This window comes from Rhinoderma darwinii, chromosome 4 (assembly GCF_050947455.1).
Source record: "Rhinoderma darwinii isolate aRhiDar2 chromosome 4, aRhiDar2.hap1, whole genome shotgun sequence".
NCBI classification, from domain to species: Eukaryota; Metazoa; Chordata; class Amphibia; order Anura; family Rhinodermatidae; genus Rhinoderma; species Rhinoderma darwinii.
Window position 1 is genome coordinate 185,981,610 of NC_134690.1, and position 22,204 is coordinate 186,003,813.

General features: G+C 40.2%; 1 protein-coding gene across 3 annotated transcripts in view; it reads left to right on the forward strand.

Annotated features, from left to right (window-relative positions):
• PRIM2 (DNA primase subunit 2) overlaps positions 1-22,204 on the forward strand; it is a 151,037-nt gene that overhangs the window by 75,472 nt on the left and 53,361 nt on the right. For all 3 annotated transcript variants that reach the window (XM_075864147.1, XM_075864145.1, XM_075864146.1), the window contains one exon: positions 13,173-13,240. In XM_075864147.1, coding sequence (XP_075720262.1) covers positions 13,173-13,240 — 68 coding nt within the window. The remainder of the gene's footprint in view (positions 1-13,172; positions 13,241-22,204) is intronic.

A 22,204-nucleotide genomic window follows, 5' to 3' on the forward strand; every position in this document is an offset into this window, starting at 1 on the left:
AGCTATGAGTAGCTCGGTACTCGTGCTACTAGACAGCCAATCTGTGCATGCACATCAGTAATACAGAGCACACTGTTTGACTCTACTGGCCTCAAACTGATGTACTGGTTTAGTTGGCCCAATACAAGCATTTTACCAGTAAAATGTGCGAGCTGATTGGATTGAAGACCTGGCTAATCACGTGTCACAGTTCAGCATTGTAAAGTGAATGCAGATTCAATCTACGATGGCCTAACAAGGCCAATGTAGGTTGAAAATATTGTAACTTGAGATCATTGTAACTTGAGGGACCACTGTATTACATATTCCAACGAGTATGCAAATATTTATATTAGTGGTCTCCAACGTGTGGCTCTCTAGCTGTTTTCACATGTTTTTTTGTTACTTGTCAATTGCTATATATGCAGGCGTTTGGAGCCATAGCAGTGTAATTAAAAAAAAGAGAGCGAAAACAAATCTGAAGAACATATATACAGTGAACCCTTTTTAAGTCGACCACCCATCAGCAGTCAGCAAATATGTAAAGCACACAAATAAACAGACCTCTCATTCTAAGACCCCATCATGGCTTCTCTCTCACTCCTAGTCCCTAACATGGCTCCCCCTCTCTTTTCTACTCTCCAGCATGGCTCCCCTACTATTCTTGTTCCCCAGAACGACCATCTCTCTCATTCCTAGTCCCCAGCATGGCCCCTTCTAAATCTTGTTTTATAGCATAGTTCGCCTCTTAGTCCCCAGCATGGCTACCCTTTCATTCCTGGTCCACTTTAGAGCGCCCCCTCTCATTTAGCATGGCTCTTTCTCTCATTCTTAAACCGTACAGTAAACAGCATGGCTCCCCTCACTCTTAGACCCCAATAAGGGTCCGCTCTCCATATCCCCCCTCACTGCTTACGTTGACACCTCAGTTGCAGTCTGCAGGCTCCCTTGCTCATCAATTCTGCAGGCTGTTCGGTGCAGGATGAGGCATGCTGCCCCTCACCTTCTCTGACAGCCTCCCTCCTTTCTTATGACGCTACGTGGTACTGGAAATGCACCTCCTCCTGCTCTCTCTGCCCCAATGATTCTGCGCGATGCTGGCGACTGCTCTCACCTGATGTGCCAAGCAGGTCTCTTCCTGCTCTCTCCGGACCGGTGATGCGGCGCGTACCGCATCCAGATGAGTTACAGCACATGTAAGTTCAATTTGTGGTCTCTTCCAAGGGGTTACCCAATTAAAAATTTGCCCAAAAAAGTTTTGTGTAGTTGGTTCCATATTGGTGGGGAAAATCAGTCACAGAAAAATTTGGTCTGGATGCGGGGCTTCTGAGAAGGTTTCATTGTAATTCTGTACCTGTAGCACTGTTTCTTTGGTGATAAGATGTTATTAAACTGTTTTAATGTAGTATATCTGAAGCAACCAGTACTTTATATACCTGCTTCATTTGCCTTCTGTTTCTCAATAGATTTTGGAACATTCAGCTTTTTTGCTTTTGAGTGGGCTAGTACATTTATTATGAGGAATGCTGGGTCAGCGTGCTACTGTGGGGAGGCTAAATCAAGATAGCTAGGAATGTCTTTTTTTTTTTAATGTCAGAAAGAGTAGCAACCCATCTTGCAGAACCTGCAAGCATTTTTCAACAATAGATAAATTCTATAGTGTTGGATTGTCAAGGACACTGGCTTTAGCATTCAATCATTTGTACTCTGAGAGATGTAGAGGTGAAGTATATGCACAATAACAGTGCAAAGTGCCTGACACGTTACCTCATTGATTTTCTGGGGGAGATGATAAAGTACGTTTACAGACTGAACAAAATAGGGCAGGTTTACTATTCAAAATGCTCCAGATTTCTGGCTTACATTTATCAACTGTTTTAGCCCCCCCCCCCATATGCTTAAGGGGGCGTGGCTTGGCTTGCATGGTTTAAAATGTCACTGCGCCAAAAACCACCTCCGTTTTATCAGAACAAAATAAACATTGACATCCTGTGCCGGTTTAACAGTCTCCAAAATGATTTTCACGTGTAGTGAGCAGTTAATCTCTAAAAGGGATTGTCCGGTTTCAGCAAATTAATGTTATGTTTTTGTATAATTAAAAGTTATTTAATTTTCCAATATATTTTCTGTATCAATTTCTCACGTCTTTCAAGTTCTCTGCTTGTTGTTATTCAGTAAGAACATTCATTGTTTACTTCCAGGGGATAAAAATCTGTCCATGGTCATGTTATTGAGATTGAAATTGGGAATCATCCATTTGGGAAAAATGTCGATTTTATTTTTATGCCGTATCGCCCAACCCAGAGGGTCACATATCCTCTCTCACTAGTAAATAATATTCTTTGTATAGAGCCAACATATTCTATATCACTTTACAATTCAGCGGAAACGTACAGTCAAAATTCTGAGGGTCAATACAATTACGCAATACCAAATTTCTATTCTTTTTTTTTTTTTAATGTTTTACTAATTGTTCAAAATTATTTTTTTTTGTTGCCGTGTTCTAAAACCTATAACTTTTTAATTTGTTAGGTAATTAAACTGGGTGAGGGTTTGTTTTTTGCAGGATGAGCTGTAGTTTTTATTGGTACAATTTTCGGCTAAATGCAACTTTATTAGAACTTTTCCATTTTTGTCATAGATGAGGTAACCAAAAAAACAGCAATTCTGGTGCTTCTAATTTTTTTAATGGGTAAAATTATGTTATATTGCAATAGTTTGGACTTTTACGGATGCGGCGATACCAGTTTATTTTTTTTTTACGGGCCTCTATTAAGCCCTGCCTCAGGAAGGTTGCACCGAGCAAGAGATAAAAATAACAGGCCACGATCTTTCCTCTTGCTCTCATCTGCTGCTTACCCTACTCCCACCCCTAACTAGGGATGCATGATGCATTGAAAGTCCGATACTGTTTTGATACCGTGCACCCTCAAACGGTTCAATACCGTTATTTCATGTATTTTGATACTAAGCTGTGCGGCTGCACAGCTCAGTATTGTAATACATGAATGTATGAGAGCGGGGCTGCGGCTGTGTGATACAGCCATTGTCCCGCTCCTGAGAAGTGCGCGCGGTCAGCATGAGGTGATGCAACCAGCGCTGCACTAATGAGCGGCAGCACTGAAGACAGAACATGGCGGGCACACTGCAAAACACCCCCATGTTCTGCCTGTGCCACTGCTCATTAGTGCAGCGCCGGCCGCATCACCTCATGCTGACCGCACGCGCACTTGTTGTCAGGAGCGGGGCAATGACTGTATTACACAGCCGCAGCCCCGCTCTAACGACGGAGATGAGAGAAACCTCTGACCTCCGCCGCTATTCTCCTGAATGCTGCGATCAAAGCTGACCGCAGCATTCAGAGGAAAATGAGAAGGGGGGATGCCCTTTGGATCGCGTCACAGGGAATTCTTGTGATGCGATCGAGGACCATACCCTATATGGGCAGACAACCCAGGATCCATTGAAGGACCCCAGGGCTGTCTGACCATATTTCCTGTTAGGGCATACTGAGGTATGTCCTAACAACTGCCTGTGTACTATACGTACACAGGCTAATGTACTGGCATATAGATATATGCCAGTACATTAAAGTTTAAAAATAAAAAAAATAAAGTAATATTAAATAAAATAAAAAAAACACACACATTACAATAAAAATAAAATAAGTCTTGATACATTAAATATACCCAAATTCGGTATTGTCGCGACCATAATAACACATTTATAGCGTCATTCATGTTTACGCGGTTATAAAAGAAATAAACTGCTTTCTCTCACTTATTAATGTTAGGCACAAGGTATTATGAATTTTGAACCTCCATGTGCCTCACATTAATAGTAATTAACCCCATCATGTACCTCACACATTAACCCAATGTTGTCCATTATGACTGAGGAACAGGTTGGGGTTAATTACTATTAACGTGAGGCACGTGGAGGTTCAAAATTCATCACACCACGCGCCTCACATCAGAAAATGGAAGAACTTTTTAAAATGATTATTATTGTTGGCAAAAGTATCGTTTTGGTATCGAGTATCGCAATACTACACAAAGTATCGGTATCGAAGTCCAAATTCTGGTATCGTGACATCCCTATCCCTAACAGAGAGACAAAACCAAGAACTAAAACTTTCTATCCTTCTCCCCCGACTGCTTCCCAATCCCATTCATTAGGGCTTTGAATCACAGCTGTCCTCCAGCAGGTGATCGTGCGATCAAAGGCTCTGTGCCCCACTTGGTCACCATCACCTACATGTACGTAGAGATACGGAATGCGGTTAATAAACAAGATCAGTATGTCTGATATAACATGTATATGCAATGTGATATTCTATTGGCTTTCTGCTTTTATATGCAATTTTTTGGGGCATGTAATGGTTTTCATCGTTGCTAAGGACATTGAATTCCACATAGATCTGGTCAGCAGTTGAACTGCACATGTACATATATTTTTAATATATATATATAAAGGGAAGGGTATTTCCCAGAAGATGACACGGATGTCGCAGTTGAACAGATAATTTTAGTGAACAATGGCATGACCTTTATAAGCAGTTCTTTACTGGGGCCGGGTACTATATTCTCTGTTGGAATTCCCACTAAGTCGGGTTGTGCCAAAGTGACTGTTGGCTCAGCCTGTCCTACTGTTCCGCTATTAGTCTCCGAGGCCTCTCTCTGCCACAGTCTGCTCCATCTTTGCGTTACACGTGGGTTTGCACCAGTCGCTTAGTTTGAAATTGCTTCATGGATCATGGTGCCCTTTTTACACAGTTTGTTGTTTTACACGTTCTGTCCTTTATATCCTTATACAGTATATTTAGTTTATTTCTTTTAACCAACCTCTTAAATTTCTGTACTTTTTTTTTCAATACACTCTGTTGTTTAAATAATTACTTTGGATTAGGATCGCTATATTCCAATATTCAATTTTTTTTTTAGTTTTTGTTAACCTGATCTATCCAAATTTTAAGCAATTATAACACCAGAGTTTTCATCACCCACCATGGTATTATTTGAGAGTATAAAAGTAGTTATTAATTATTCATGAAGGGGTTATACTGTGTTGTAGAGGTTAAACTAATGATTCTCTACTGAAGGTTTAACATACAACTGCCTTAATAATGAAAATTAATTTTCCCTGACAGTCGATTGTGCTTAGCAACTTGTTAAATCATCTTGGCTACTCCTCAACCATGAACATTTTTAATAAATTTCTATTTGTATTTCCCCTTGCAGGCATTTGGTGCTACAACTTTGCACCTGGAATAGCACAATTTTCAATACCCCAAATTAAAATTCTGCATTAATTCATTGATTTTAGATTTTATCGTTTTTGCATTTATTTAAGAACGTATCATGTTATTTGTATTTATTTAATCTTTTGGTTAGTTTTTATTGCCATACAATCCTATTAGTACAATGCTGTGTTCCTAGTACCTCAGATATGAACATGTTGGTAAAATACTAGGGTTGCACGATGCATCAAAATTTCCATACTATTTCGATGCAGTGCACCCTCAAACGGTTCAATACCGTTAATTCATTTATTTCGATACTAGGCTGTGCGGCCGCGCAGCTTATTATTGTAACTAATGAATGTAGTTCGGGGCTGCAGCTGTGTAATACAGCCATCGCTCCTGACTGCAAGTGTGCGTGCGCAGTCACCATGATGTGATGCGGCCGGCACTGCACTAATGAGCGCCGGCACTAAAGACAGAACACGGCGGGTGGACAGCAAAACACCCCTATGTTCTGTCTTCATTAGTGCAGCGCCAGCCGCAACACCTCATACTGGCCGCACGCGCGCACACTTGTCAGAAGCGAGGCCACAGCCGCGGTCAAACGGTGGAGATCTCAATGAATCTCCGCCGCTATTCCCTTGATTACCATGATCAAAGCTGACCGCAGCATTCAAGGGGAAAATGAGAAGGGGGGATGCTCCTTGGATCGCATCACAGGATCCCTGTGAAGCGATTGAGGGACATCCCATATATGGGCAGACAGCCCAGGGTCCTTTGAAGGACCCCAGGTCTGTCTGACCATATTTCCTGTTGCTAGGGCCTACTTGGTACACAGGCAGTTGTTAGGATATACCTATCAGTACACAGGCTAATGTACAGGCATATAGATATATGGCAGTACATTAAAGTTTAAAAAAATAAATAAAGTAATGTTAAATAAAAAAAACTTTTTTTTACAATAAACATTAAAATAAGTCTCAATGCATAAAATATACACACATTCGGAATCGTCGTGAACGTAAACTGCACAACAAATTTATAGCGTTATGATGTGTGCGCTGTAAAAAATTAAATTACTACTTTCTTTCACTTATTAATGTGAGGTACAAGGTATTATGACTTTTTAACCTCCATGTGCCACTTTAATCATATTAACCCCATCATGTACCTCACACATTAACCCAATGTTGTCCATTATGACTGTGTGCTACATGATGGGGTTAACTACTATTAACGTGAGGCACATGGAGGTTCAAAATTCATCACACCATATGCCCCACATCAGAAAATGAAAGAACTTTTTTTTATTATTCTTGTTGGCAAAGTATCGTTTTGGTATCGAGAATCACAATACTACACAAAGTATCGGTATCGAAGTCCAAATTCTGGTATCGTGACAGCCCTATAAAATACAAAGTTGTCATCCCTGGTAAAAGTCCCAGGCTTGCTTGCTATATGACAACAACAGTTTTCATTTTTTGCTTTGCTCCCCATCTCCTTTTATCAGTAACGTTAGTAATCGGTTTCCTCTTAATGATTGTAGAGATTGCTATACCGTTCTTCCTTGTATATTTGTAATGTAAGATTCAGTTAACATTCAGTTAGATAAATCTTCTGGATACTTTAGTTATGTGATTAATGTAAGAACTCCCCCTAACATCCATATATATTTTTTTATCCTCCACTGATCTTTGTGGGCACGCCGGTAACCCATGCCCAGACTGTGAAAATTTACTTTCATAGGAAATTAAGCGCATATAACAAAGCCATAAAGTCCACCTTCACAATCATATTATTATTTTAAAGCTTAAATTAAAAATTAAGCCACTTTGCAAATAGTCTTAAAGGATCCCTATAGTTTGGTTTCTACAGATCCTATATAGGTTTCCATGGCAACACAACAAACAAACCCTGTGTAGTCTGCGCTTGCAGTCATATTGCCTTACATCTGCAGCAAATGTCTTCCCTTACATACATGTGGTAGGTTAGCAAAAAGTAGAGGACAGATAGAAGGGAGCATGACTGCAGGATCAGACTACAGGGTTTGTTTGTTTACACTCCGGGACATTTTCTTGATATATTCATCGAAGCCGCACTGCAAACGCTGTGTAAACCGTGCAAAAATAATGCATTGAATGCGGATAGGCTATTGAACATTGAAGATAATCAGAAGGTGCAGTAAGTTTCTGTGGCAACTTTTTCGTAGTTCTGCTTTTACAAGATACACGTTTTAGCAGATGTAATTGATCCAATCTTCAGAAATGTCTGTTTTTAAATGTCAACTGATTTATGAGTTTATGTGGTGTCCGTCGCAGGTATATGTTGGTAAATACTCCTGACGTATACAGTACCCCTGATGTACACTGCAAATGCAATGTGAATAGTCCATAAAAAAGCATGAATATTGATATTCTTATTTTATCTAAGAAGCTGTTTGTATTTTGTGAAGTTGAATTCTCTTCACGCATAGAGGGTGTGGAATTGGGAGCTCAGTCATGCAGTAAATTTCCCAGTTGAGGTGTCTCTCAGAACAGATGAGATCTTTGGCTTCTCCAGAACCAGCAGATTGAAAGCGTTCTAGTGCTCAGTTATGTGCACCCCCAAAAAAATGTTATGGAGGAATATTCCTTTTAAAATGAAATCATGAATTCAGTAATATTTTTAAAATATTGGCTTATGTGCAAGAAAGTATTACCTTTTTTAAACCTTATTCCACCTCAACCCCAAATCACTCACAAATAGAGTTTTTATTCCAAAAACTAAGTTGTAAAATTTAACCCATTCCCAGTATCCGCCGTATACTAGTCCTTCTCAATGAATTAGAATATCATCAAAAAGTTAATTTAAGTAATTCAATTCAAAAAGTGTAGCTCATACATTATATAGATTCATTACACACAGTCATCTATTTCCAACATTCTTTTAATGTTGATGATTATGGTAACAGTTAATGAAAACCCAAAATTTAGTGTCTCAGAATATTTTATAAACCCAATTTCAAAAATGAATTTTTAATACTGAAATGTTGGCCTACTGAAAAGTATGTACAGTATATGCACTCAATACTTGGCCGGGGCTCTGACTCTGCATGAATTACTGCTTCAATGTGGCGTGGCATGGTGGCGATCAGCCTGTGGCACTGCTGAGGTGTTATGGAAGCCCAGGTTGTTTTGATAGCGGCGTTCAGCTTGTCTGCATTGTTGGGTCTGGTGTCTCATCTTCTTCTTGACAATACCCCATAGATTCTCTATGGAGTTTAGGTCAGGTGAGTTTGCTGGCCAATCAGGCACAGTGATACTGTGGTTATTAAACCAGGTATTGGTACTTTTGGCAGTGTGGGCAGGTGCCAAGTCCTGCTGTAACATGAAATCAGCATCTCCATAAAGCTTGTCTATGGGGTATTGTCAAGAGGAAGATGAGACACCAGACCCAACAATGCAGACGAGCTGAAGGCCGCTATCAAAACAACCTGGGCTTCCATAACAGCACAGCTGATCGCCTCCATGCCACGCCGCATTGATGCAGTAATTCATGCAGAGTCGGAGCCCCGACCAAGTATTGAGTGCATATACTGTACGTACTTTTCAGTAGGCCAACATTTTGGTATTAAAAATAATTTTTGAAATGGTATAATATTCACATTTTCTGAGACACTAAATTTTGGATTTTCATTAACGGTTACCCATAATCATCAATATTAAAATAAAAAAAATGCTGGAAATAGATCACTCTGTGTGTGATGAATCTATATATTATTTGAGTTTCACTTTTTGAATTGAATTACTGAAATAAATTAACTTTTTGATGATATTCTAAGTCATTGAGACGGACTAGTATATACAGCAGAGGCTGAGGGGAAAGTATGAAGAGGGCTCACTGGGCTGAGCGCACTCTATAACCTGCATGTGTCGGCTGTCACTGCAGAATAATACAAAATAATACTAGATGAAACCGGCTCTCAAGACTAAATCAATGTTAGTTCAGGTTCTTTATCAATATCTATTATATTTATTTACTTTTAACATACACAAATGTTTGACAACAACACTGTTTGCATATATCAAAATGACAATATTGAATAATATGGAATAATATACAACAAAAATGCGTACAAAAAAATACGCACTAGAAACGCTACTGCTGAGGAAGAAGCGGATGTCATGCAATGAAACACGTCCAGTACTAATATAGTGTGTATGCGGATTGAGACTGGTTTTAATGAGACACCATGTACTTATGAAAAATGCATTTTCTACATCTAATATTGTGAACAATAATTAAATTGAAAGAAAGCTCACTGAACTGCTGGGATTGCAGCATCATATCCACAGGTGCCAGGTCTGCACATTCACAGACAGTGAGGTGAATCGCACTACAAGTACCTGCGTGGCCGCGCAGTCATCAGAAGCACGTTCAAACTAACTAAACCTTCTAATTAGTGCTCCAAGAAGTCACAGCACTACAAGTACAACGGCACTATGAGTAGTGATTATCTGGCACGTAAAACAGAAAATAGCCATTTAAATAACATTGACAATGTGTATGATAGCATTGGAAGTGTAATAACAGTCAAGTGGATATACTGTATTGAATATATAAAAAGCTGTGGCCATTATACATCTGGAATGAGAATAGACATTTACCATCTAATAAATACAGACACTCACCATCTGGCAATATTGCTAATATTCCGAATATCTGCATAACAGCGGAGCACTATATTCAAAAAATTCCTTGGAGCAAGAAAACAACAATAAATTAAACACAACGTGTAAAGGATCTGCCAGACACAGCTTCTGTGTCGACGCTCGTGGTTAGTCAGTCTGCACCTGCTCCTAAGTCTGATCGAGTGACCCCTCCTTCTACCAATCAGGCTGGGAGTGGGAGAGCCTATCACTGCCTGGCTAGACGGAGCTAGCTCCCGCCCTCTGTCTATTTATACCTTCACTTCCTGCTCCTCCTTTGCCTGTGATTCTGTCTGTTTCCTGGCTCTGCTGCTGCTGCTTGTACTTTTGTCCTCTGCTCCATATAGACCCTGGCTTACTGACTACTCTCCTGCTCTGCGTTTGGTACCTCGTACACTCCTGGTTTGACTCTGCTCGTTCACTACTGTTGTTGCTCATGGTGTTGCCGTGGGCAATTGCCCCGTTCCCCTAGCTTCTGTGTACCCTTGTCTGTTTGTCTGTCGTGCACATAGTGAGCGTAGGGACCGTCGCCCAGTTGTACGCCGTCGCCTAGGACAGGCCGTTGCAAGTAGGCAGGGACTGAGTGGCGGGTAGATTAGGGCTCACCTGTCTGTCTCCCTACTCCGGCATTACACAAAGTGTCTGAATATGGGTCAAAGTCCTCAGTTTTAAAATAGATACTCATAATAGCAGGTTCCGCTATATTGAGTTCATCTACAAAATTTTTTTTATATTTTAACTGCAGTTATAGCATTATTTTTATTCTATTTGATTGCATATAAATTAATTACATTTATTATTTTGCACAGTGATAATATTTCTATGATTTGATTCGTTGTTTAAAAAAAAAAAAAGAAAAAAAAAAGGTATTTAAATGCTGCCAGGACTCCTACAGAAAGCCTGAGAGACCTGCTACCCACCCACATACCGTGATTGACAGCTCTCCCAACATACTAACTTATGCAAGGAAAGCTGTCAATCTCGCTCTGTTGGCAGGGAAAGCAGAGCTCACAGGCTTTCTGAGTCCTGACCGCATTTAAACATTGTAATAGTTCGGACGTTTACGGATGTGGCGATACCAGTTACGTAAAATTATTTTTTGTTTAACATTACTTTAGAGAAAAAAAATGGAAAAAGGATTTTTTTTTACTTTTAATACTTTTTGCACATTAAAAAAAACTTTATTCAACTGTTTTTTTTTAATTTATTTCTTAAGTCCTTCTGGGGGACTTGAACCAGTGATCGTTGGATTGCTTGCACTATATACTGCAATACTAATGTATTATTAGGAGCGCAAAGATTGCAGACTTGGGGGCTTTCATTAGGCCAGCAGGCTTCCGTAGCAACCATAGGGGGGCGATGGGATGGTGGAGGGGGGCCACACCCCTCTTTCTAACGTCTTAAACGGGCATTATCAAAATGATCTTTGAATCCGCGCGTTTCAATAAGGTGTTGGCTGTAACCCGCTCAGTATTCCCTTAACGCTTGTCACGTTCATGTACGTGATAATGCGTTAAGGAGTTAAACATGAAATGGTGCCTGGAATACATCCTAATACAAAATAGGCCCCAAAATCCACAAGGTGGCCCTTCATTTCTGAGGACTGTGCTGTAGTCACGTGTAACAATGGCCACATTTGGGATATTTATGAAAACTGCAGAATCGAGCTAATAAATATTGAGTTGTGTTTCTCTGGTATCGGCTGTTATTTCAGTGTTACTGAAATAAATGTATTCAAATTGAATATCTGAAAAATAAATAAAATTTGTAAATTTCACATTCACTTTACTTTAATTCTTGTAAAACCACTAAAGGGTTAACAAGCTTCCTAAATGCTTGCTTTGAATTGGCTGAAGGTGCAGTTTTTAAAATCTGGTGCCTAAAATAAATGTTTTTCAGATTTTATTGAATAGTTGAAAAACTGCTAATAAGCCTTATAACATCCTAAAAATAATTTCAATTTAAAAAAAAATGAAACAGACATATGGTAAACATATTAATTAATTTGTGTGGTACCATTATTCATTTTGGAAGCATGGTATTTCAAAAGTAGGAAAATGCTAATTTAAAAAAAAAAATAATGAGTAAATATATCGACCACTATTTACCACTAACATAAAGTACAATGTGTTCCGAAAAAAACAGTCTCAGAATCACTTGGATAAGTAAAACTATTCCAAAGTTATTACCACATAAAGTGACATGTTAGATTTGAAAAATTGAGTCCGTCCTGAAGGCCAAATTAATCTCAGCCCCGAAGGTGTACATGATACATAGAATCTGTATCTCAAAAAGTAAAAATTGTTGTTTTTTTTTTATATAAAATCCAATTTAAAAGTTGTTTAAAATGAAATAAAACCATTGATTTCTTTTTTTTTTTTTTAAATGCCTTCGAAAGTTTACATAGCCTTTAAAGAGGCTCTGTCACCAGATTTTGCAACCCCTATCTGCTATTGCAGCAGATAGGCGCTGCAATGTAGATTACAGTAACGTTTTTATTTTTAAAAAACGAGCATTTTTGGCCAAGTTATGACCATTTTCGTATTTATGCAAATGAGGCTTGCAAAAGTACAACTGGGCGTGTTGAAAAGTAAAAGTACAACTGGGCGTGTATTATGTGTGTACATCGGGGCGTGTTTACTACTATTACTAGCTGGGCGTTGTGTATAGAAGTATCATCCACTTCTCTTCACAACGCCCAGCTTCTGGCAGTGCAGCACTGTGACGTCACTCACAGGTCCTGCATCGTGTCGGCACCAGAGGCTACACTTGATTCTGCAGCAGCATCAGCATTTGCAGGTAAGTAGCTACATCGACTTACCTGCAAACGCCGATGCTGCTGCAGAATCATCTGTAGCCTCTGGTGCCGACACGATGCAGGACCTGTGAGTGACGTCACAGTGCTGCACTGCCAGAAGCTGGGCGTTGTGAAGAGAAGTGGATGATACTTCTCATCAGAATGCCCAGCTAGTAAAAGTAGTAAACACGCCCCGATGTACGCACATAATACACGCCCACTTGGACTTTTACTTTTCAACACGCCCAGTTGTACTTTTGCAAGCCTCATTTGCATAAATACGAAAATGGTCATAACTTGGCCAAAAATGCTTGTTTTTTAAAAATAAAAACGTTACTGTAATCTACATTGCAGCGCCTATCTGCTGCAATAGCAGATAGGGGCTGCAAAATCTGGTGACAGAGCCTCTTTAAGTTGTCCTACTTAATGTTATTTTGTATTATTGTGATTTATTTCTCTCTTTCAGCTGTCCGCTCGGTCACTGCCAATAGTGCAGTCAGATGAAAGACTGCAGCCTTTACTTAGTCACCTCAGGTATGTTTATTGTACAAGTCATGCATGCGACCATTTCTAAATTACATAGACCAGAAATGTGTTCTGGACATGCAGCAAAATAAAAACTACTCCCGCTGGTGTAAGGGTATGTGCACACACACTAATTACGTCCGTAATTGACGGACGTATTTCGGCCGCAAGTAGTGGACCGAACACAGTGCAGGGAGCCGGGCTCCTAGCATCATAGTTATGTACGATGCTAGGAGTCCCTGCCTCGCTGCAGGACAACTGTCCCGTACTGTAATCATATTTTCAGTACGAGACAGTAGTTCCACTGAGAGGCAGGGACTCCTAGCATCGTTCATAACTATGATGCTAGGAGCCCGGCTCCCTGCACTGAGTTCGGTCCGGGACTTGCGGCCGAAATACGTCCGTCAATTACGGACGTAATTAGTGTGTGTGCACATACCCTTACGCTTGCTCACTTATCTATGCCTGGATATCATTCGCAAACATTTGTATCATGTGAGTATATGGCATTTATAGAGAAGTGAGCAAATATTAGCTCTGTTATTACTCCGAGCATCCAGTAGGATTCCGACTTTCAGTAGTTGAGTAGTTCAGTAGTTGTAATACATGGATCCCAGAGCAATTTTTTTTAATGGGATTTATTTTGCTGCATTAAACCTTTTCACTGCCAAAGTTTTTTTTATTTTTTTTAATTTGCACCTCTGTAAAGAACAATTTTAAAGCTATGTACAAATAAAAACCCTAATTACACAATGACAAATCATGCTACACTTCCATACCTATATATTTTCTGAAAGTAGACACCTATATGATCGCCAATTTACATTGGAAATATGCCACTCATCACTTTAGACAAACAGGAACTGTCATGCAATTTTGTGTTAAGTTTTCATAAATTGATACAAATTAAGATTTGTGGCAAATAGTGTGACCCAATTAAAAAAATAAAATGTGCCTAATTCGTACATACTATTTATGTTTAGATGCACATATCTTCATATGAATCACTGCCTTAATGAACGATTAAAACGGGAGACGCAGGCAGATATTGTAATTTTAATGGTCGACCAGCTGACTAGTGTCGTGCACGAGCCGGGTGAATGTTAAGAGCACGCAATATGTGCTAACCGGCCTATTTTTGTGTGTCTGAATTTAACAATAATCATTGTGACCCCTGATGACGCACACCTATGAATGTGGGGAGCAGAAACGCGTTGGGACGCAAACATAGGGACACAGACTCAATGGCAGTGATAACCAGGTTTATAATATAATACAAAGGGACTTTGAATCTGCACGCAGGCTGTGATTAATAATTAAAATTACAATATCTGCCTGCGTCTCCCGCACTGGTTTTCTTGCTTATGCCTTAAACAGTTCTTCTTGGCTATTTAAGCCCATTTTTAGTTTTGATACCTACAATAAATATCAAGTTTTAATCGTTCATTAAGGCAGTGATTCATATATTCAACGAAAGTGAACGTACATCTAGTAATATTAGCACAACAATTTATGTGCAGTGTTAATCCCAAATATCTTCATAAAATCACCAGAATTGAAGAGACCAAAAATCTGGTTTTAAGCTGGAAATTTAAAAAAAGTTTTAACCCATAAAATACCGGGATTACACACCCTAAACAAAGCAGACAACCTGACGATTGCAGCTGCCTTGATGTGTTGTTGGCTGCCACGTCCACCTTCACTTAATTTTGTGACAAACCGGAATTATAATTAAAAAAAAAAATGCATTCTGACATACATATGCGGCTAAAATTCACATAACCGAGGTTTACACACAAAAACGATGTAAAAATAAAAGACCAGTGTGTGCAAAGTTCATATATAAGTCACATACATCAACAAGTGCCTGTGACTCTCAAAAACGTTGAAGCAGTGGCAATTCAATATTTGGCCATAATCCTCAAATGTTAAAAATATTTACAGTACTCCACGTGGCAAAGCGCTACCAAAACCACATTTTTTTTTATAGCGCACAGGAAACCGTATACCAAAATACAATTTAATAATTTATACACATACCACCTTTACACAACTTTGCGTCAAACAGTGATAATAGGCAAAAATTGCCTGAAAATTCAACTTTGTGAATAAAATATTTACTAACACAGACCCTTTATGCAAACAAAATGTACTCTGCCAAAAACAGAGGATGTGAAAAATGTGAGGAGTTCATACATACCACTCGTGGGTTTATCAAACACCAAATATTCGGAAACCAAAAAGAAACAATTGGGCCCTAGTAAGTGGTGAGTACAAATCCTATGTATTATTTAAAGAGGCTCTGTCACCAGATTTTACAACCCCTATCCGCTATTGCAGCAGATAGGCGCTGCAATGTAGATTACAGTAACGTTTTTATTTTAAAAAAACGAGCATTTTTGGCCAAGTTATGACCATTTTCGTATTTATGCAAATGAGGCTTGCAAAAGTACAACTGGGCGTGTTGAAAAGTAAAAGTCCAAGTGGGCGTGTATTATGTGCGTACATCGGGGCGTGTTTACTACTTTTACTAGCTGGGCGCTCTGATGTATCATCCACTTCTCTTCAGAACGCCCAGCTTCTGCCAGTGCAGATCTGTGATGTCACTCACAGGTCCTGCATCGTGTCGGCACCAGAGGCTACAGTTGATTCTGCAGCAGCATCAGCATTTGCAGGTAAGTAGCTACATGGACTTACCTGCAAACGCCGATGCTGCTGCAGAATCATCTGTAGCCTCTGGTGCCGATGTGTCCTCGCTCGTCTGACACGATGCAGGACCTGTGAGTGACGACACAGCGTGATCTCTGGAGAACACGGCTGTGTCTGCACTGCCAGAAGCTGGGCTTGTGAAGAGAAGTGGATGATACTTCTATACACAACGCCCAGCTAGTAAAAGTAGTAAACACGCCCCGATGTACACACATAATACACGCCCAGTTGTACTTTTACTTTTCAACACGCCCAGTTGTACTTTTGCAAGCCTCATTTGCATAAATACGAAAATGGTCATAACTTGGCCAAAAATGCTCATTTTTTAAAAATAAAAACGTTACTGTAATCTACATTGCAGCGCCTATCTGCTGCAATAGCAGATAGGGGTTGCAAAATCTGGTGACAGAGCCTCTTTAACACAAGTTGCCAGGAGGCAAAAAAGACCCTATTTCCACATTACTTGATTTCTAAATAATGAATAAAACATAACTTATTTTTACTGACACTATGGCCAAAGATAGATTAAAATTGAAAGTGAGTCCCTAGACTAATACTTATAGAGGTATATAACAGTGGTGGTTCAGCTAATTGCAGTATTACCTCATTCAGTACTCTTCCGATTGTGGCTGCAGTCCGTAATATAAGTAATTGTCAATACTGGGATTATCACATTAGGATTAAAATCACAGAGCAAAGCCCCCGACATGTCTCACCGTGTATCGTTGTCCACAGGGGTATACAGGGCTAATGGAGTACGATCGTCACACCACGTAAACTTCCACTTCTTCGTAGGGAACACCCCACAGACGTAGCCAATCAGAGGTTGGGGCGAAGACATGCCCACTTAAACGTCTTGATGGATATGGTCATGGACAAATAGAAAACTAAAGTGCTGGCCAATCAAGAGCCACGTTCGGCCCATATGGACTTTGCAGATAAAAAAAAAAAACTGCAAAGTGCCGTCCAGTTGATACTGCGCATGTCAGGATACTTTAGAAATGAAATTGCAGAACTCATAAACTTAGGACAGCATCCCTAATAATGAACAAGAGGTGGGCATGTCAAGGGACTTAACCAAATCCCTCAGAAGATCAGTTTTGCTGCACATTCTCACATGCTTAATGTAACATATCTTACTAGTAATATAAGGAATACAAATTAAATTATATTGCTACACTTTGCAGTGCACTAAAAAAATGCAATAAAGCTAGACTGGCTATAATGAGTCTCTGCTAATAAGATCATAAATCTGAAAACTGGTGGCAGCCACTTATGAAGGTACTAGTAAGTACCTGCAATAATAGGTAGAATGAAGTCGACTCCGCTATTGATTCCGTCGGAAAACCAGAAACCAGCCGGAATGGTGACGAACGGAAAGCATTAGCGATGTTTCCGTCACCATTGAGATCAATGGTGACTGAAACGGAAGCTGTGCTTTCACTTTCCGTTGCGGGGGTCACCCGACGGAAACCTCGGACGGAACCCCGGAACGGAAATGAACGGTGATGTGAACAGGATATAGTTTTCATGAATATAACTGCAGGATAGAGTAGTGATAAAGCAGGCAATCTGGCAATATCAAAAGATTACAGAAAGTTCATTGGCACTGAGGCTATTAAGGCGATGGATCCATCTTGCCTTTTCTTATAGCAATCTGCGATCAAGAGTGCCACGTCTAGGACCCAATATAACTTGGGAGATACCCCAAAAAGAGAGTGTTTTGGGATCACCGTTGTGTACATACCTAATATGTCTCGACAGATGTGTATCTTCTTTCTGAATAATAGAACTCAAATGCTTTGAGATGCATTATCTCAGCTACTGGATGGTCTTGCCCTCATATAACTTTGGGCAAGAACATCTAGCAGCATAGAGCAATTCTTCAGAAATACACTAGTTAACTTTTGCATGCAAATTAAATTGGGGATTATATAGGTATACTATTTTCCATTTACTACACAAACTCTAAGGCTGTGTTCACACGTCGTGGTCGGGAAAAAAAAATATTGCGGCAAAACTGCTCCATTTTGCTGCGATCCTGCCAAAATCGCAGCAAAAAAACATATATGAACCACAACGTGTGAACACAGCCTAACCCTAATCAATTATCACAATTCCCTAAACTTAATCTAATTTGTTAACTAATACTGATCTTTTTTTTAAAAGTGGAAATAGTTGAAAACAATTGTTTATGGCAACTGTCCGTGGATGAAAATGTTGTTTCTGATGGAAATCGTTTCCATTCCATCATAAATGTATTGAACATTCCTCTCTAGTGATAATCGTTATTACTGCTGTAACGGTTATCGCGGATTTTACACTAAAGAACAGGATAGGGACAGTGTAAAATGTACAACCCTTATTGATGTTTGTGTGTGGTGCAAGTGTTTGGTGCGACTAATTTTATGCCGCGATCCAGACGCTGGTAAACGTCCAGGCTGTGGAGTCAATAAACGTCCTAACTAGGCTCAAATGGGGGATTAGATGAGCTTCTGCACATCTTCTCGCTCCTTTCCTGGGGTCATCTACAGCCATACAGGGACAAAAGGAGGGTGACAGCTTCTCTTCTTCCTGCACACTGCCAGCACGTCCCCCACTGGTCCCCCCTTTCCTCCACCCAATTGACTGCAAAATATATGCAGCTCTCTTCTACCTGTTCTAGCTCAGCCTAGATTGCAGCTAAAACTGGGTGTAGTATGAAAGCCACGAATTTTAGCTTTAAAACAACTAGCTGCGACCTAGCCTAAGTTAGACGTATCCAATAAGTCCTTGGCTACCGAAGTGCTTTCCTACCAAGACGTATGAGATATGTCCTTGGCAGGGAAAGAGTTCAAGGGGTTGTTCCACGATTAAATATACATTTCTCTGTTAGATCAGGAAAAACATAAAAATTTCCTGCAGTCATTTTTTTTTTTTAAATGTGCCTGTCACATACTTATTATAGCGCCCCCGATTGTTGTTTTGATTCCGTTTCAGAATGTCCACAGAATGTGTCTAGTGCAGGTGGCCACACATTCCTAGTAACTCGGTCCTTTTAAAGGGGTTTTTCCACAATCAGGCACATTTAAAAAAAAAAAAACTTCCCAACGCTTACCCATACCCCTAAGCAAGTCTACTGTTTGTTCACCTTGGTGGCATACCTGATCTTTTTTTCTGCCGGTGGTACTGTTATCTTTTTGAAGGCAGACAGGAGAAAAGGCGGTCTAAGGCCCCATGCACGCAAACGTAAAAACGCCCGTAATTGCAGCACGTTTTTAAGGGCCCATGAACTTATATTGGCCACGGGTACCTCCCCGTATCCTTACGGGAAGGTGCCCGTGCCGTTGAAAAATATAGAACATGTCCTATTTCAGGCCGTAATTACGGCACGGGCAGGCCCATAGAAGTCAATGGGGCTCCTGTAATTACGGGTGACAACGTGTGTGCACCCGTAATTACGGGAGCGTTGCTAGGCGACGTCAGTAAATAGTCACTGTCCAGAGTGCTGAAAGAGTTAAACGATCGGCAGTAGCTGTTCCAGCACCCTGGACAGTGACTTCCGATCACAATATAGAGCAACCTGTAAAAAAACTTACCCAGAACTCCCTGCTTCTTCCTCCAGTCCGGCCTCCTGGGATGACGTTTCAGCCCATGTGACCACTGCAGCCAATCACAGGCTGCAGCGGTCACATGGACTGCTGCGTCATCCAGGGAGGTCGGACTGGATGTCAAGAGAGGGACGCGTCACCAAGACAACGGCAGGGTAAGTATGAATTACTTTTACTGCGGAAAGGGCTGTCCCTTCTCTCTATCCTGCCCTGATAGAGAGAAGGGCTGCCGATTACTGCAGTGTAATTTTGCAGCGAAAACGTGCCCGTAAATACGAGTGGAATACTGGTGCAATATGGGTCGAATACGTGTGACCAAGGACCCGTAATTTACGCTACTATTTACGGGAGGACAAAAATAAGTTCGTGTGCATGAGGCCTAACAAAATCTCCCCGTGACCGCACATTTTCCTGTAGGAACTACAAGTCTCAGGTGCTCCATGCGCTCTCCTGATCGTGTCCGTTTCCAGCTGTGATGTTGGTTAGTCAGTGAGGCAGCGGTGCACAGAGGATTTTTAGAATTAATGGTTCATGCGGCATCTAAACAGCATCTGCTCGGCAAATGATTTGCAGAGCCGCGTAGCACAGAGGACAGTACGCCATTCTTTCAGCCAGTATCGCTTAGAACTCCACTGTGCAGCGCCCGTGCTGTTCTACTTTGCTAGTATATAGAAAGACTCTGCGCATGCTCGTCCTGCCTAAATATGGACTACTGGAGGATGTAGCGAATAGCAACAATCTCTAAATAATGGTAGGATGAAGTGTATGGGGGGCTTTTTACAAATAATCGCTATACATTTGCTAATGGCTTTCAAAAGACTTTTCAATTGACTTTACAGATTTTTCTCTTTACTCTAAATTTAAAGAGGCTGTGTCACCAGATTATAAGTGCCCTATCTCCTACATAATCTGATCGGCGTAGGAATGTAGATAACAGCAGTGGTTTTTATTTTGAAAAACTATCATTTTTGAGCAAGTTATGAACAATTTTAGATTTAGTTTCTTAAAGACCAACTGGGTGTGTTTTTACTATTAACCAAGTGGGTGTTGTGAAGAAGTGTGAGAGGCTGACCAATCAGTGACCAATCAGTGTCCTGCACTTCTCATTGTTCCAGCCCAGCATGATCCACAGCACAGTGTGATTGTGCTGTGGATCATGTTGGGCTGGAACAATGAGAAGTGTATGACACTGATTAGTCACTGATTGGTCAGCATCATACACTTCTCTTTACAACACCCACTTGGTCAAAAGTAAAAACACGCCCAGTTGGGCATTAAGAAACGAAATCTAAAATTGCTCATAACGTGCTAAAAAATGATCGGTTTTCAAAATAAAAACCACTGCTGTTATCTACATTCCAGCGCCGATCAGATTATGTAGGAGACAGGGTATTTATAATGTGGTGACACAGCCTCTTTAAGATACAGCTTCTATGTATCCTGTATACATATAACCTGTACCCTTATGTCAGAGCTGATTCCGTCAGGTCAGCAGAACTGACTGCTCTGACACACAGGATCCAGATAATAACGATCACATCTAAGTTTCTAAACTTATATGTGATTGTTATTAGCTGGATGATATGCAGGACCAGCTTTCACCGAAACCGTCAGTGCAGCTAACCTGACGGAATCTACTGTGATGGAAGGATACATCTTCTTCATATACAGGATAGCTGTATCTTAAAAGTAAACATTTTCAATTGAAAAGTTGTTTTAAATCACTTAAAACATCGATTTATTAAAAAGAAAAAAGTATTCAGAGGTGTACATAGTCTATGTCTGAGTGGGAAGTGCGCTATAATATATTTTTGTGTCTGCGTATATATTCCTTTCTGTCTGATTTGTTTGTGTCTGAATTGGTAAAGGTCTGTCAGGGAGAGCTGTGGGAAAACTGTAGCGCAGCATGCAAGTAATTAGTTTGCTGGCTGCTTGTTTCTTAAATACTAGTTTCATTTAATTGGGTGTAATACTGGGGAACCTTGAGTTTCCATTTAAGTATGTTTTTAATTGAAAAAAGTAGAAAATAATTTAAAATGTTCTGTGATTGGGCAGTGATTTGTTTTATTATTGAGCTCACCATTTTCTTCAAAATCCATCTGAGAAGATATTGTAATTGATGAAAAGATATTGATCAGTTTGCTACTTTGCTGTCATAATAGTTTTTCTGTATAGAGCTCTTTATAAATGTTCTTTGCTTCTACAGAGCACCACCCAACATTACAACTGAATTAATGTTTTTAGATGTTCAGAGTTTGGAGTGGTGTCGCTGAAAATATCATAAATGTGAATAAATACCCATAATTCTTTCTCTCCATTATTTAAATGGGTATTCCCATCTAAGACATTTATGGCATATCCACACGATATGCCATAACGCTGATGCTGCTGCAGAATCAACTGTAGCCTCTGCTGCCGATGTGGCCGTCACGATGCAGGACCTGTGAGTGACGTCACAGATCTGCACTGTCACAAGCTGGGCGTTCTGAAGAGAAGAGGATGTTACTTCTCTTCACAGCGCCCAGCTAGTAAAAGTATTAAAAACGCCCCGAAGTACGCACCTAATACACACCCACTTGGACTTTTACTTTTAAACACACCCACTTGGACTTTTGCAAGCCTCATTTGCATAATTACAAAAATGGTCATAACTTGGCCAAAAATGCTCGTTTTT